At 34.4% G+C, this 16,836-nt stretch overlaps 1 protein-coding gene across 1 annotated transcript in view; it reads left to right on the plus strand.

Annotated features, from left to right (window-relative positions):
* LAMA1 (laminin subunit alpha 1) overlaps positions 1–16,836 on the plus strand; it is a 95,470-nt gene that overhangs the window by 22,720 nt on the left and 55,914 nt on the right. The window contains exons 4-13 of the mRNA XM_029283793.1: positions 2,937–3,179; positions 6,599–6,778; positions 7,907–7,996; positions 9,707–9,824; positions 10,517–10,695; positions 11,498–11,603; positions 12,869–13,029; positions 13,719–13,859; positions 15,134–15,307; positions 15,990–16,091. Of these exons, the coding sequence (XP_029139626.1) occupies positions 2,937–3,179; positions 6,599–6,778; positions 7,907–7,996; positions 9,707–9,824; positions 10,517–10,695; positions 11,498–11,603; positions 12,869–13,029; positions 13,719–13,859; positions 15,134–15,307; positions 15,990–16,091 (1,494 nt within the window). The remainder of the gene's footprint in view (positions 1–2,936; positions 3,180–6,598; positions 6,779–7,906; positions 7,997–9,706; positions 9,825–10,516; positions 10,696–11,497; positions 11,604–12,868; positions 13,030–13,718; positions 13,860–15,133; positions 15,308–15,989; positions 16,092–16,836) is intronic.

Here is a 16,836-nt window from a genome sequence, read left to right on the forward strand (position 1 = left end):
GTTTTGTGAATTCCTGTATCCAGCAGGAAATTGAATCAGATGACCTATTGGATCATTTCCATCTCATCTAAGTTAGAAAGCATGCAACAAATTCTATGCATGTCTTGGTATAAGGCAATCCAGGCATTTAAATCCAAAGCATTTGTGCTAGTCTGTACATGGACTTGGAACATGTGCATTCTGGCAAAGATCTTCTGGAGTTGGAGAGAAAGAGCTGACAAAAGGAAGGCACACAGCATGTGAACATGGAGAAATAGAATGTATGTGGCAGGTGGCTGCTAAGTATTGAGAGCAGGAAAGGAAGGTGTGCATTGGAGATGAAAAATAGGTGTGTTGGATGGAAGCCACAAGTGGCTATAGAAAGATGGTGAAGCCAGGAAGGTAGAAGTTTGGGGAGGGGGGGTTAGGAAAGAAGCTTTGTGCTGAAAAAGAGAGATAAGATGTCTTGACCCAGTGGATGCAGCAGTAGGAATGAAATGGCAGTGGGAAAGGAAAGAATGCAGTGGTAGAGAGATGGCTCAGATGGGTATGGGATGACACTGGTGGCACAAGAAAATTCAGGCAGGTATGGATAGATCCAGTGTATGGCACACTTAAGTTCCATTCTGATGATGTTCAGAAAGTTGCTGAAAACTTGCCTGTTTTCCCCGGTCTTGGGTCAGAGTATTGCTTGAGCCATGGTAGGATGTTTTGTTGTTATATGGAGTTTCCCTTTTGAAAGTTTATGATCTCTTTAATTTCCTTTTCTTTTTAATTGTTCTTAGTTTTTAATGTCTGTCACCCTGAGTTATCTGGAGTTGAGTGACCTCTAAGCTGTATTTAAAATGAATGACTGAATGGATGCACATGGCAGTGATTAAGGGAAATTAAAATAGTGGTCTATCCAGAGTGGTCTGCTGAACTTCTGTGCCAAAATATGTTTGGTCCGTGCGTTTTTCACTTCATGTACTATATCACTAATACATTCTCTGATTCTATGAAAAATAGGGAAATATTTATGCCTATACTCTTGCTTGGAAACAGACCACTTGCACCTGTGATTTCTTGTGGGAGAAAAGTTACTCAGAAACACTGTAAATTACAAACATGGGAATGGGAAAGAAAGATGCTATAACATGTGAATTCATAGCATGTTCTGGTCCAGTAATGCACTTCAGCTCCAACTGTTTCCTGATGATTTGCAAATATCAAAATCATTAACTGTAACTCAGCAAATTTAAACATAGACAAAAGATGAGTTCAAAAATCCAGTCCTGAAATATGTGGCCATTGCATAGAACAAATAAAGGAGAATATTTGTAGCTTGGGATTGAAATGAGGGAGTCCCTGGTACTTTCTGAGCTTGGTTGTTTTCTTGCAGACATTTCATTACCCAAACTATCATCAGTATTACTGATGATGATGTTACCTAGTTTGGGTAATGAAACGTCCGCAAAAGAAAAACCAAGCTCAAAGAGCATCAGGGACCCCTGATTTCATAAAAGTAACACTGCTTGAACTTCACCCACATTACATTCTTGCCCATTTCTCCCTGCTGCCCCATGAAAAGTAGAATTAAATAACACCATTTGCAAGTATTTGCTTAATTAGTTCTAATACACAACAGCTGGAATGTTAACTCTGATGGTTCCTAAATATTAGGGATGTGCACACTTTAAAATTTATTAGGAAAAAAATGATTCAGCATTGCACAATCACAATATCTCTGGGCTATTCTTATTGGCACACCTGTATATTTTTTAACACAAACCTGAAAAAAGATACATATAACATGCACAGCTGTATCAAATATATTAAGATTAGGAGTGTTTCCTTTGAAGAAAACACTGAAATAACCCCCCCCCCCATTCTATGCAATAATTATATTATGACAGACTACGGGACCTAAGGGATCTCAGTTTCCCACAAATAGTAGGAAGACGTTAGAAGTGAAATTTATGTTGAAATGCTACAGCTGCATTATGCAAGTTTTTAAACTCAGTTACTGTAACTGAGTAATATGAGAATATTTTTGCTGGAACATTTATTTTAGATTTATGCATAGCATCCAAAGCTGGTATAAATTTAAAGTAGTATTTTTTATGATATTGTATTATTTGCAATTTGGTAATTATGTAAATAAGCAGTTACAGATTTACATAGACCTAATTACAGATTTAGCAAACCCATAATTGTCTTAAATCACACAAATAGCTTACATAATAGGATAGAATACTAGTATGAACCTCATTAGATATTTTATGATTAAATGGCAGCCTGCTAGATGAGGGGTATATATATGTACATATATGTTGTAGTATTTAAAAGAGAAAAAAATTGTATGATTTAAGTGATCAAGCTGTTTCTTCCTATCAGAGCATATAAATATGGTGTTTTATTTTTGTATGGACTTATTTTACATTGTATTTTGATGGAGTCCCTGAGAATTATTTTTGATTGTGGCAGCATACAAGTATATTTAATAAATAATTAAAATAAATCTTATAATTAAATTACATTGTTAGGAATGTCAAGTTTTGTATATATTCAGTCTGAAGGAGACCTTTTAACATGGATCTACAGGTTAGTACATTCAAACCAGTTTTAAAATATTTTTAATTTTTTAATTAAAATTTAAGTAATTCAGCCTTTACTTAGTATATTCTGTGTTTTATTTTTATGATACTGCATTTCATTCTGTAATCCGTCAATGACTGATTTTAAAGGTTTCTTATATTGAAAAAAATATGTAACTCTTCAGTCTGAAAATTAGATCAAAATTAAATGGAACTCTGTATAGAAAACCCTTATGGAACAATCAGCAGTTGTAATGCTAAGTATTTCTATAATAAATTATATAATCAAAAGAAATAACTTTACATGTTATTGAACTCTGTAAACCTGATTTTGGGGGTGTTTTTGTAAACGATTGGTCCTTTTTGTTACATTATTTTTAGATCTTTCAAGTTGCTTACATCATCATAAAAGCTGCTAACGCTCCAAGGCCAGGAAACTGGATTTTGGAACGTTCTGTGAATGGTATTGAATTCAGCCCCTGGCAATACTATGCAATTAGTGATACCGAGTGTCTAACCAGATACAATGTGACACCAAGACTTGGCCCTCCTACGTATAAGAAAGATGATGAAGTGATATGCACCTCTTATTATTCTAAACTTGTTCCACTTGAACATGGAGAGGTACGTTTTCTTTTGGTTTATGTGTCTATTGTTTGCGGACATGGAGGGAATAAATTTACAAAGTGTTAACAAAAATCACTCTGCTGAAAAGTTAATCCTGTTTTTCCTCCCCCATATTTTTTCCATCATTGCTAGCACCCGAGGCAGGTTTAATTTCTGAGGATCACTGTATTTCCAATTTGTGAATCACTCCTTGGGGAGGGCATTTTTAGTCTCTTCCTAGGCAGAATCCCACAGATCTGGTAGTATCTGAACAAGGCAATTATTCTTTATTTTGATACTAAATTAGTCCAACACATTGTAAGTGAGGCTCTATCTGAAAAATGTTTAGAAGTTGAAGTTAGTGCAAAATACTGCATTGAGGCTGCTAACCCAGGAAAGGAAAGATACAGGAATCACGTATCTTTATAGGAAAATCTACAATGGGTGCTAGTTATTTTATAGGCATAATTTAAGGAGTTGTTAGGGGCTTAGGACACCTCTTCTGCTGGGAACCTGTTCAATATTTAGGAGAGCCCTTTTGAAGATGTGACCAGATGACTGTATCTATTTCTAATAAAAGAGAGGGCCTTATTCTGGTTGCCATTCTTTTAAATTTTCTCCTAATGATATGAATTTGGCCATACGTTCCCAGAATTTATAAAATTTGATTTTGATTTGTATTGATTATGTTATTTTGCTTTACGCTTGTATTGTTATTTTAAATGTTGAAATTGATTTTGTTTGCTTATAAAAATAGAAGGACAGTTGATAAGTTTCATAAATAATTGAAAAGCACAATAGATAAAATGCGTATTATCCTTTAGCTGGATCTCAATTGTTTTGTACAGAAAGTTTCTCATAAAATTGTTTAATTGCTTTAGGAAAAAAATAATATAGTGGAATAAAAATCTGAATTACTGAATGCAGCTTGAACTTTGAAATAATTGTGGCATCATTTCAAGGAGAGCTTGATCAAAAGAGCTGGCATTGGCAGATCAACAGTTGATTGTTATGCCTTTTAACCAGCTCTATTCATACTTGCTGCCTGGCGTAGATCAGAGAGGCAACCCATGTTATAAGGAAATTATGCAATGAAAACTAATTTACAATGAATGCCTTTCCTTATATATCAGCAAATAAAACTGACCTCAATACAAAGCTATTAGGAAAGAAATCTAAACTTTTCCTTAAAAGAATATGTATTTGGGACTAAAATGCTACCAACATTAATTTAGTAAATGTTAAATTACTGCTTTAGACGCAGTTACAATCATGGTCCAACATTAAATTGGGATATCAGATTGCTGGATATTTCTTATGTGTCCTGAGCTGAAACTTTTGTTCTAATACTCATAATTAAAAGAAATTTAGAATAAAGCATGCTAGGAAATTTAACTAGGTTAAATTTTAACTGGGTTAGACTTTAACTGGGTTTAATGCTTTCCTGACTCTGAATATTTTATAGTTAAATGGAATTAGGGTCTGTACATTCCAGACCGATTTTGAATCTTGGAGAATTCTTTGAATTAAAGTCAACATCTGGAGACCATCCAAGTAGGAGAAGGCAGGTTTAAGTTCTCAAATTATTTATACAAAAATCCAGCTGTCAACTTCACCGTCTTCTTTCTTCTGCTGCTAGCCAGCATCCGGGCAGTGGATGAGTGGGCAGCCCTGAGATGTGCACAGCAAGCCCTCCAGGGCAGTGTAGTCTTGTCTGCCAAAGGGAGACTGCCAGGCCCAACAAGGTACAGGATAGTGGAGGTGGCAGACTTTGTTCCAGGCAAGGCTGGAGAGACTGTAATGTTCCCTGGGTGAAAGTAGAGGCTATGAAGAAGGCACTCTTCAGAGTGGTGGCAGAATTGGAGGAAGCAGAAAGACGAAGATTTCTTGGAGGACCAATGCATGTTCTGCACCTCACATTGGAAGAGCTTCAGCAGGCTTCAGTAAGGGCTGGAGGTGAGCCATGTAACAGCAGAGTCTACCTGCAGTCCCTCTGCTTGTTCTTGGCCCAGTTTTCCTCCTTCAAAGCCTTGCAGGGCCAGCAACTTCAGCATGTTGGTTATCCAGGGTGCTTCACCTGTGCGCTCTGCAGCTCAAGCAGGTTGGGGGCATTGAATTGCTCCTGTGGTCAAGTTCCCAAATTTTGATCAGATGACCACGGGGACACTGCAACAGCCAGAACTTTCAATGCTGCTGTAACTCCGAATAGTTGTTGAATAAATGGTCATTAAGTATAGCTCTCCCTGAACTTCCCAGGGCACAAATACAGATGTAACAGATGGGGAGTACAGAAACACACACATGCAAACATATACACAGATGGAATACATTCCATTATTTTGTTACAAAGAAGAAAATATAGATTGTTCCAATGTCCAATTTTGCTAAAGGGGTTGGGAAAAAAGAACAAGAAATTTGCTCTGCATACATTCTGAGCTTTAACTTAGTGACACATTCTCTATTGCCCTTTAGTCTTAATGACCAGTTCCTTTTTCTGTCTCACATAATGTCATTTGTTTTCAAGTTTGCATTAAACTTTTTTGAGCTGTGGGCTTTAATTGCCATTCTCCATAATTTTTTTGTCTTTGGAATTTTTCCAGTTCTGCTTTTAGTACTTTCTTTTTAGGAATTGCTACCTACCTTAAGATCCTTTTCCCATTATGTCCTTTTGCTGTAGGATCCTGCAATCCTGCAGATTGTAGTTGAGTTTCTTTTAATCTATATTTTTGAAGTTCAAAATACCTCTTTAAACACATTTACTGTCCTGTAAAATCCATAAGTTCAGCATGATTGCATTTCCACACTGTTTATTTCTTTGATTTTCCTCTGTTAGTTAGTAACAAGTCAAGGACTGCTGATCTTCCCGTGCTTTTTTCAAACTTCTAAAGCAGAGATTTGTCAGGATTGTGAGTTAGAAATTTCCGGGGAGGTCCACTCTTGGCAGAGTTTATCTCCCCATAGAAATAAAGAGTTTGTATGAGATACAGACAGCTGATTCAACATCTTTAAGAAGGAATGTAAGGGGGTTGTGAGGAGATATTCAGCGAACATAATAGAATTTGAATTTGGGAAATCTTGTGCAGATCAGTCCAGTTTTGTTATTGTGTTTTTGAGCTGCTTTTTTTAAAATGACTTTGAAAAAGTACTTTTAGATAAGTAAATATATACACAAGAAGGAATTTCATGTATAACAAACTGCAAATAAGAAAACAAAACACTATTTGGCCTAAGTTTCACAAAACTTTGATTGTTCCATCATTTTTCTTTTGATCTTTTTTACTATCATACAAAAGCTTTTGTTTTGGTTTACTATAAGCTCATTGGCTCAGGTAGATTATTCTAAATTCCTACAGAAGCCTGTGAACAAGGAAATACCACAGTTATTTTTGCACAAATGTGGGCAATATGTTTATAATTAAATTAGTCTTGTTGTTTAGATACACACATCACTGATCAATGGGAGACCTAGTGCTGATGACCCTTCACCAACATTACTGGAGTTTACCTCTGCAAGATATATCCGACTCCGATTGCAGCGGATAAGAACTCTTAATGCTGATCTCATGACTCTTAGTCACCATGATCCTAAAGATGTTGATCCTATTGTTACAAGAAGGGTAAGCAGGTGATGCTTATTATCAGTATGTTTGAAACCTGTTATCTGTGCCTTGATAGCATTTATAGGCTACGTTAAGATCCAGAATGCTTGTTAATTTTTCTTAAATTAAGAAACTTGCTTATCATTGTCTTACAGGGTGCTTTTTAAACAATATTCCTGGAAATTAGGCATACTGAAATATATCAATATGCTAAAATAATGTATATGGTAATGTAATGAGACATGGGTTACCTTCCATATTAGCCAATTATCTGTTTGGTAACTACGACAAGGGATTTAAGTGGATTTAGAGCTCTTTCGGGGTCAATTTGTTTATTACCTAGTTAATTAAATATTAGTAAACTCTTCAAATACAGAATTGATTGTTGAAGCCAACATGTGAGGCAAGGAACATGATACCAAGTTAAAAATACATTGCCTTGACACTGATTTCTAGCTCATAAACCTTGTTCTGTAAAAATCAAGAATACATACTCAGTTTATGCACTCAGTGTACTTTTATATAAAATACGGGTAGCATCTTGATCTTAGAAATGTCGTGATATATTGTGAACAGTGCTTTGTTGTAGAGCAACAACAATAGTAGTGAAGAACTATTATCTGAAGCTCTAATACTATTTTACACTTAACTTAACCTAACAGGTGCAACAACCATACTAAAACTATTATTGTTTCATTTCTATGAGAATGAAGACATAATTATTTTTTAAAACTTTCTTTAAAAACAATTTTATTAAAATAGTTCCATATATTAGAGTAATTTTAATTTTGAACACATGAATCTGAGCTTATGCAATATAATGTGTTGTATTGCGTTTTAATGTATAGCCTTGAACAGTTCTGTTATTTGTACATATTTTTAGATCGAACATAATATGATTCCAATGCCCTGACTGATCAATGTAATGTGTGTATGTATGTATGTATGTATATGTATGTATATGTATGTATGTATGAAGACCTGCTCATATGTAAATTCTAACTAAAGTCAATTGCCATTTAGAAACTGGATTTTTTAAAATTATAGTTAAATATTTATGCATCATTATTTTCTAATGAATATTAGCCAGTTGTATTTTTAATATTAAATGCAGTAACTTAATGAATCAAACTTTGCTTTATTTAGTATTACTATTCAATAAAAGACATCTCTATTGGAGGTATGTGCATTTGCTATGGCCATGCTCGAAGTTGTCCTTTGGATAAAGACACAAAGGTACTATTTTTTTATTTCTTCCTACAGACAAATACACATTTTTGCCCTTTTTTGAAAAGCAAGATTATTTAGAAAGATAATATGGTTGTCTGCTATTTATTGAAATGATAGTGTTTCTGACATTTTTCTTTGCCTTCTGTTATATTAACTTTATGTGAACTATGGGGCTTTTTAAATCAGTGAACAAATACATGCAAATCCAAAAAAAGCTTATAGGAATAGGAGCAGACATCCAGTGGATTGCTTTAACATTAAGTAGGAATTAAGAAAATATGCTACATAAGAATGCATTATGTTTCAAACGCATTATGTTTCCTTTTCTGGACATCTTCCTTACCAAATAAAACTGCTTTGTATACATAGTTACAAATTCATATATAGATAACATCTGCATACAAACAAGCAGCTGTGCAGACATGACAAGTATTAAAAATGTCTAAGCATTGCACAAGCACACTGCCCTGTGAAAACTTGCTTAAGACCTGAATCATTAAAATGTCTTAAATTTTTAAAAGTCTCTTCACATCTTCTGCAATTATTTTCATAGCTGAGTGTTTGAACTATCTGAGAAATTATTTTGTAAATGAAATATATACTACAGTTTATCTTTCTATATTATGCTTTAATGTATTATTAGCTTTTTGCCGTCTCGCAAATTTACCTCTCTGGTAATTTGTTTATTTTTATACAAAGTGCTGAAATTACTTATCTGCAATCATGTATCATATGTTAAATAGATGATGAAGAATCACGGAATGGAGTAAATTAAGAGTAACTTGTTACTGAGAGTTGGAATTTAAGAGCATGAAATTTAACAGGTTTTTAGTTCTCGTTGGAAAATAAATGCTTTTATTTTTTTATAACTAGAAAAAAAATAGGACAATGAGGACAGTGTTCCGGAAATGAACAGTTAAGATCCAAATAGATTACACCAAAGTGGTATTTTATGAAATATATAAAGTCACAGAGAAAAGCCAGCCGTGAGGTCAAACAGAGACTTACCATTTTAGATACTATGCAGTATTGGAATGTTTTGGTTTTCTGTTACATAGAAAACCAATGGTAAAAAAGAGATATCATTTGGAACTTTGTTTTCAACTCTAATGAATCAGGAAAGCAAAGGGATAGAAGCAACAGTACAGAATTTTTTCAAATGACTACATTGGCATATCAGTTTCTGCTGAATTTTTCCCCCAGCTTTCAAGCCCTCGGTATCCATATAGTCTGCCTTTTCAATACTAATCAGGCCAACCTTTGCTCCGCTTTCTTCAGAACAGCCTATGTTGGGCAGAGACAGATGTAACTTTCTCCAATTCTTTATTAAGTCATTCAGTTTCTCATGTCTTCTTTTAAATAAGAATCCACATTTGCAACTTGTAGAATCTGTCTGTTATCAACAAGCAGCTTTGCTTGTTGAATCTGGATTTTAAAAGAACCTTTTCCCTTTCATCTCCCTTTTGTTTTTCTTTTGTTGAATGGCTGTATTTATCAGTTTCTTGAGCTATTGTTGCTTTTTCATTGGATTCCTAAAACTCTTACAGATGAGATTTTACACCAAGGTTTTGTATAGACTTGTGCTATACACAAGAATCTATCCAGCCCTAAACATTTAGAGGATATTGCAAGTATTTCTTAAATCTTAGATAAATGGTTTTGTTTTAAGGTGATTGGTAATAGAATTGTATTGTAATTTATTTTATTTTCATGTAGAAACTACAGTGCCAGTGTGAACACAACACTTGTGGTGAAAGTTGTAATGAGTGTTGTCCTGGCTACCATCAGGCACCCTGGAGACCTGGAACTATTTCTGTTGGCAACAAATGTGAAAGTATGTAGTACTAAATGGTAGCTCCTTTAGAGTTTACTGAATAGATAAGTAATCCATCCATCTCTAAAGCCATGAGTTTGACAAAGGGAATTCTCTTTAATGATGCATAAATATTTCTAATACTCAAAATTTATGACTTGCAAAATTTAAACCAAACTTATAAAATCTATAAACTTATCATTTTTGGAGCATAAATTATCAGTATGGCACCTTATCTAAAATTTAGATATTCATAATTTTAATTTTCATTCTAATCTTTACATAAAAAATATAATCCAGTATCTATAAGTTTTGAGGATCAGAATGCATTTATGTAGAAACTACAGTGCCAGTGTGAACACAACACTTGTGGTGAAAGTTGTCATGTTAGGTATAAATGTATTCTAGGAAATTAGATTTGACTTAATAAACAATCTTATTAGAATAAAATTGAGAATACTAAATAAACATTAGCACCATAATCTTTTTCACTATATTTATTTATTTAGCCGCCCATCTCTCTGATTAGGCAACTCTGGTGGCTATTAATGATCATGTATTTTAATAGAAGATTAAAGTGTTCCGTCAGTGTTTAATATGTTATGTAAAAGGATAATTTTGTGTATAGAATATAATGCATTCAGTTTGTTTAGCTGGTTGATTCACTTATTTACGCACAAACACATATTAAAAGAGTATTGATTTTTTTTTAGGATGCAACTGTCACAACAAAACAGAAGATTGTTATTATGACCAGAGAATAGCAGATGAAAAAAAAAGTATAAATATTTTTGGTCAATTCAAAGGAGGTGGAGTATGTATAAATTGTACACAACACACCACAGGAATAAACTGTGATATGTGTAGTGATGGCTATTACAGACCACAAAAAGTAAGAGGAATCTGAAATATTGTATATCATTACTTGTAAACAATGCTAAAAATTGACATCTAGTTCTTTTGAATCTTATTTCTTGTTCATTTAATATGTGATTTAATATGTGAATTCATGTAAAACAATTTGTGCAAATAGTACCTTGTGTATATTCTGTGTTATTGTATCTGTTACCTATATTGTATAAACTTAACATATGCCAAGAGGTCATTTACAAGTATATATTAGATCAAAAGAAGGAATTTCTGATTTATAGGATTCTTTAGTAGCATCTTCTCAATTTAAGAAATCGAACAGCATTTGGCTGTTTTACAGGCTCATCAGTGCCAGTTTCCATATATGGTGTCTTTTCCCCACAGAGTCATACTCAAACCATAGGGCCAGGGTTGTACAAATGCTCCTGTTTTTAGAAATTAACCTGTGTTCCTTTTTGTAAAAAACAGAGTGTTTCCCCATGCTATAAAATGGCTGGTTTGAACTTTACCTCATTTATACTTGCATTTATCTAGTTCAGGGGTAGTCAACGTTGGCTCTTTTATGACTCGTGGACTTCAACTCCCAGAATTCCTGAGCCAGCTGTGCTGGCTCAGGAATTCTGGGAGTTGAAGTCCACGAGTCATAAAAGAGCCAACGTTGACTACCCCTGATCTAGTTGTTGCCTTGCACCCATCCCATGGGAATAATTAATCATACTTTCCTGTTGAGATCTGTGTCTTCATATATACTCCTAAACAGGAACAACTATTCATTTTCACTAGCATCGACTAATTAATAAAAATTAAAATGCTGTATATTCCAGGTGTCTCCTTATGACAACAATCCTTGCCGTCCCTGTGAATGTGATTTATTTGGATCTTTTGGCTTTGACTGTGTTAAGGACAATAATCATGCTGACTCCCAAAAAGGTAAAAGATAATGGTCTAGCTAACATTTACAAAATCAGGTATTGGTTGTATAAGAAACAACCAAACTTAAAACTAAATTCAGTTTCTTTGGATCTTATTAGTACCTATATGAAGAATAAGCAACAAGCTGGAAATTGGACATTGTAAGCAGTTCTCCTTATCTTTGTGTTTTAGGTTGTAATAGGTACCTAAACAACATGCATTAAGATCTTTAGCCAAGAGTCATAGTAATTACTCTGGTAATTCCATTGTGTGTGTGATATAATTATTCCAATGTTTGTGTGATATGATTTTTCCTTCAGTTCCCAAGTGCCATGTATGTGTATCTTTTCTTTGAAACAAACTTTAAAGAATCAAGTTACTATTGGGAGGGGGCTGAAAATTAAAAAAATATGGGGCTGCAGTCACTGGAGCAGTGATGCAGATTGGACTGAGCCACATTAATGGGATGGATTTTTATTTTTTCCTCCTGAATTTGGCTGAGGTTGTTTAAGGGGTACTGAATGGCTTTTGTATGCTTCACGCTGAAGCTTCTGGTTGATAATCCCTAATCTGGATTAATTTTTGACATAGAAAAGAACATATTTATATCCCATTCAGTCAAAGCTGAAAAGTTATGTAACACATAAAAAAAGAGCATTGAAGTATAGCTTTTCCAGGTTTTCTTTGCTGCCTGGTAACGCTTCTGCAATTGTCAGCCTTGCAAGGTAGTCCAGAGAAGAAGCACACTTAGAAATACTTTATTAAATGTTACTTTAACACAGGGGTTCCCAACCGGGGGTGCTTGCACCCCCCTGGGAGTGCGAGACAATATTCCAGGGGATGTGAAAACTTGGGTTTTCAAAATTATAGTGTATATGCATAATTCGTTGCCATTATTTTGAACTTTTGTAAGCGGTGCGAGAATATATCAGAAGTGTTCTAGGGGTGCGGGATATAGAAAAGGTTGGTAGCTGCTGCTTTAACAGAATCTTGCAAGTTTGAAAGTACACATCTCCACCTATTGCCTTCACAGTCCAAGAAACTGGGGAGATTCCCTTCTCAGATGCTTGCCATGCCCACATTCCTTCTGCAGGCTCAACCGTTACTTGTCATTGTTGTCGAGTCTTTGGCTCTTCCATCTGTCTCCCAAAGTCATTCCCGTAATTCCATTGCCATCACTAATCACTGAACATCATAGGTTTGGTCTGGGAAATCAAATCTGACTTATATTGTAGCAATTGAAATATAGCTGCTTCTTTCTATATTTGTTCTATTTTTTCAAGGTATTCAGCCTGGTCAATGTTATTGCAAGGAAGGGTATGCTGGAGAAAAATGTGACCATTGTGCCTTTGGCTACCAAGGTTATCCAAATTGCATACGCTGTAATTGTAGCCTCATTGGCAGCATCAATGATGATCCATGTACTAAACCTTGCCTTTGCAAAGTAAGTACAGCTCTGATTTTTACTTTGATTTACTCTACAGTGGTACGTTGGTACTCAGTTGGTTTGGAACTCATACATTTTACATTGGCCCAATATGCATCAGACTGTATGAGAAAACCTTGGCTTGGAAAGAGTGATTCAAAATAATAATGAATATTACATTAATATTAATATGTTAATAAATTAATGTTAATTAACATTGAGAGGACATGAGGACATTAGTTAATTTTTTTTAACCCCTCACATTTGCTCACACATTATTTACTTATCTACTATCTATAATGAAGTCGATGTTCTAATATGAATTTATGAGCTTCAAGAAACTTCATTTCCCTGGCATCAGGTTCAATATTTAGCTTGTAAGTGCCAAAATAAGAAACTGAATGAAATTCAAACCAGAAAATAATAATGGTGAAAGTTGAATTTTGTGATCACGAAGTAGATGGCCTTTTTTGAACCTGACATTCTTCAGATATGTGGAGGCTATGGTTCTCAGTATTCATAGCCAACATGATGGTTGGTATTTTTGCTTATCATGTGACATTCTTAGTATAAAATACAAGTACGTATTGACACTTAATATATAAGGGGTGAAAAATTTCTATTCAATACTTTATGTTTTCTTTCAGAAGAAAAGTCCTAGAAAAGGTTAAGGTTTTATTGTATGCTGGTTATGATTATGTTCACAGGAAAACGTAGAAGGACAAAATTGTGACAGTTGCAAATCTGGATTCTATAATCTCCAAGAAAGAAACCCTCAGGGTTGCACTGAGTGCTTCTGTTTTGGTGTTTCTGATGTGTGTGAAAGTCTTCCTTGGTCCACTGCTAAGGTAAATAAGACTAATATTCCAAAGTTAGTATCTCATTTATTTTCTTCAAGCATAACACCCTTCCTATGTTAATCTTTCCTGCCAGGCATTCCCTCTCAGCCTGATTTCCATAAATGCTTTTACTCTGTTAATTATTTCACTCAATAAAAACTTGGTTGTATGGGGTTGCAATTTAGGTTCAGGCTAAAAAGCCAAAGAGTGTCCAAGAAGTGGAGTATGGTTAACATAAAGGATTGGATACCAAATGAACAAAACATATTTCATACTTCTACTTTATATGAAAGCAGCACATTATCTGGAGATATATTATAATATTTGAAAGTATTGTTCAGTTACAGGTTTGCATACAGTTCTCTACTGAAAATCAAGCACTAATAGTTAAAGATATGCTTGAACTTTGAGCATTTGCAATTTAAAATGTTTAGTTCTGGAAGTAAGTATTGCAATAATCAGTTTAAAAACTGATAAAAGTGTTTTCCAGTAGGGAATTGTTTGTATACCAGCATTGTATGACATGAACAAAGTCAGGAAAACAGGAAAGTATGGGCAGGAACACAGTCTGGATAGCCACTCTCTGATGATAATAGGTATTCTACCACCCTGCCTAGGGGACTGGTGCCACACTCAAATCCTGGCTGGGCACATTACTGAATGGGAAATACCTCTGCCCATGTCCTTTCATTAATACATGCCAGGCTGGCTCTTTCATCTTTTATTCAATTAGGGATGCCCGAGGCTTATTACATTTGATCTTGCATGTTTTTCTATAATATTGTTTGTGTTACTATTCTACGAAGGCCTGAAAACTACATTTAGGGGATAATCTTATATATGCTGCTACTTTCATATACAACTATGAATTGATTTAAATGTATAAACCAGTAAAAGTGTGAGGCATCTTCTGGAAGATGTGCCGAAACCTTCCTAGGTCATCTCTAAATAGTTCTGATGGACAGCTTCTTCAGTTGGCTAGTGGCCCCAGTAGAGAAGCATTATCTGTGCGTGGCATACTACCTGTGACCTGGGAAAGCCACTCAAACTCTTTGTACAGCCCAAATAAACAGCTATTCTGAAATCACATTCCTATATAAAGTATTTTAATGCTTTCATTGGGAAAAACTATATCCTATGATTTCTATTCTGTGGATTACTCTGCCATAATACAATATCATATTTGGGCCAAATAAAAATAGAGCTTTGTTAAAGCAAAACACAAACTTTCTCTCTGTTCCTTGATTAGTTAAATACTTGATCATGTTTCCTATTTTATTAAGGTGTCTTCTATGATTGGGTGGGAGGTGACAACTCCTTATACTTCAAAAATTATACAACCTCAAGAAGATAACTTTGATAAATCTCATCAGATAAGTATTAACAACACTGAGGTTGCCAAAGTACTAAAGCCTCCTTATTACTGGTCTGCACCTAAATCATACCTTGGAAATAAGGTGAGTAGTTTGGGATAAATGTTTTGTTTCCAATGGTCTGTGTATGTATAAAGTTTTCTGCATTGCATATTCACTGTATTATGTATATAATGTAACATTTAAAAATGCATAGGGCATCTTTCCTAGGATTCCTACCATACTAGGATCATTAAAATTATCTCTGGAATATATGTCACTTCTGCCTCCTCCAATAATTGGTGTTGGAATTAAGATGCAAACTTTGTGCACAAAAAGGAATGTGCGTTTAAATATAGTAGCTATTTCCCCATGTCTATATTTATGATTTACTCATTGTACAGGAAAGATTTGGTTTAATAAATATTCATAGAACTGTTGCAAGGTACGATTTAGAGTTAAACAATAATTATATTTAGAAACTTCAGTTGTTCCAAAGACTAAGAATTGGTTCTTGAAATTTACGATTTTCTGTAATGAAAAGATAGTGAAACTAAAATGAAGTTAGGAATTAAAAAAACAACACTAAATGTAGAACTGTCAAGTCAGACATAAATGTTAGAATGTGATGGTAAATATAGAAAATAAGATTATTCTTATGATTTATTTGTTTTGTGTCTTATCTAGGTTTTTAACAGATAAAAGGTGAAATCTATGTTATTTACACTTCATATTGACAAATGAAAAAGAAATAACACTTTGGATTTTTTGCCTTTTATGCTTTCAGCTCACTGCCTTTGGTGGCTATTTAAAGTATACCGTGTCTTACGATATTCCCATGGACAGTACAGATAGTGACCTGGTATCTAGTGTCGATGTTATTATCCAGGTAATCATATTAAATGGGCAAGGATACATAGTATGAATGCATAAAGTACTCTGAATGTTTTTGAGGGAGGAAGTTCCTAACTTGGTAGTTCCCTCTTCTGGTGGCAGTTCTTGTTCCTTTTTGCAGTGCTTCCTAGAGGGGCTTCTGAATTTCTGCACATGGTCTTTTAGTAGAAAGTTGAAAAAAGATACCATTGCAACAATGAACTTGGAAATCTCTTCTGTCCTACAGACTTCTGAATTTTGGCTTTTAAAGTTTGTGTACTCTGTCAGTGCATCTGATTTAAAGTCAAGAGCTGTCTTCACCACCATGGTGTCTTCCAGTTGTATTGAGACTTGGTTTGGATGAGGAAGTAATGATGTTAAGGGGGTTTTATGGCTAAGTGGATTTATTTCCATGAAAATGTATTTAAATTCGTGATCTAGGATATAATATTCTGTTACACATGGAAAATAGTATAAGATGGTTTGAAATAAATTAATGGTGTGCAAAATGTTTTGAGTTTGGATTGTTCAAAACACCCCATTTGAGCAGAGACTAACTATTTAGAAAGTGGAAGGTTTTGCACTTGAAACATACTTTTTTTCAAATCTTGATGTACTTCCAAAATAATTGACATATAGATAAAGATATATGACATTTGAAACTGATGTTTTCCATTAAGAACAGTTCATATTCAAAACATCTTACATGCTCTTAAAAGAAATGTAAAGTTTGGAAAAGATAGAGTGAGTTTTGGCGAAAA

The sequence above is a fragment of the Protobothrops mucrosquamatus genome, unplaced genomic scaffold (assembly GCF_001527695.2).
Source record: "Protobothrops mucrosquamatus isolate PMUCROS unplaced genomic scaffold, P.Mucros_1.0 scaffold233, whole genome shotgun sequence".
Lineage (NCBI taxonomy): Eukaryota > Metazoa > Chordata > Lepidosauria > Squamata > Viperidae > Protobothrops > Protobothrops mucrosquamatus.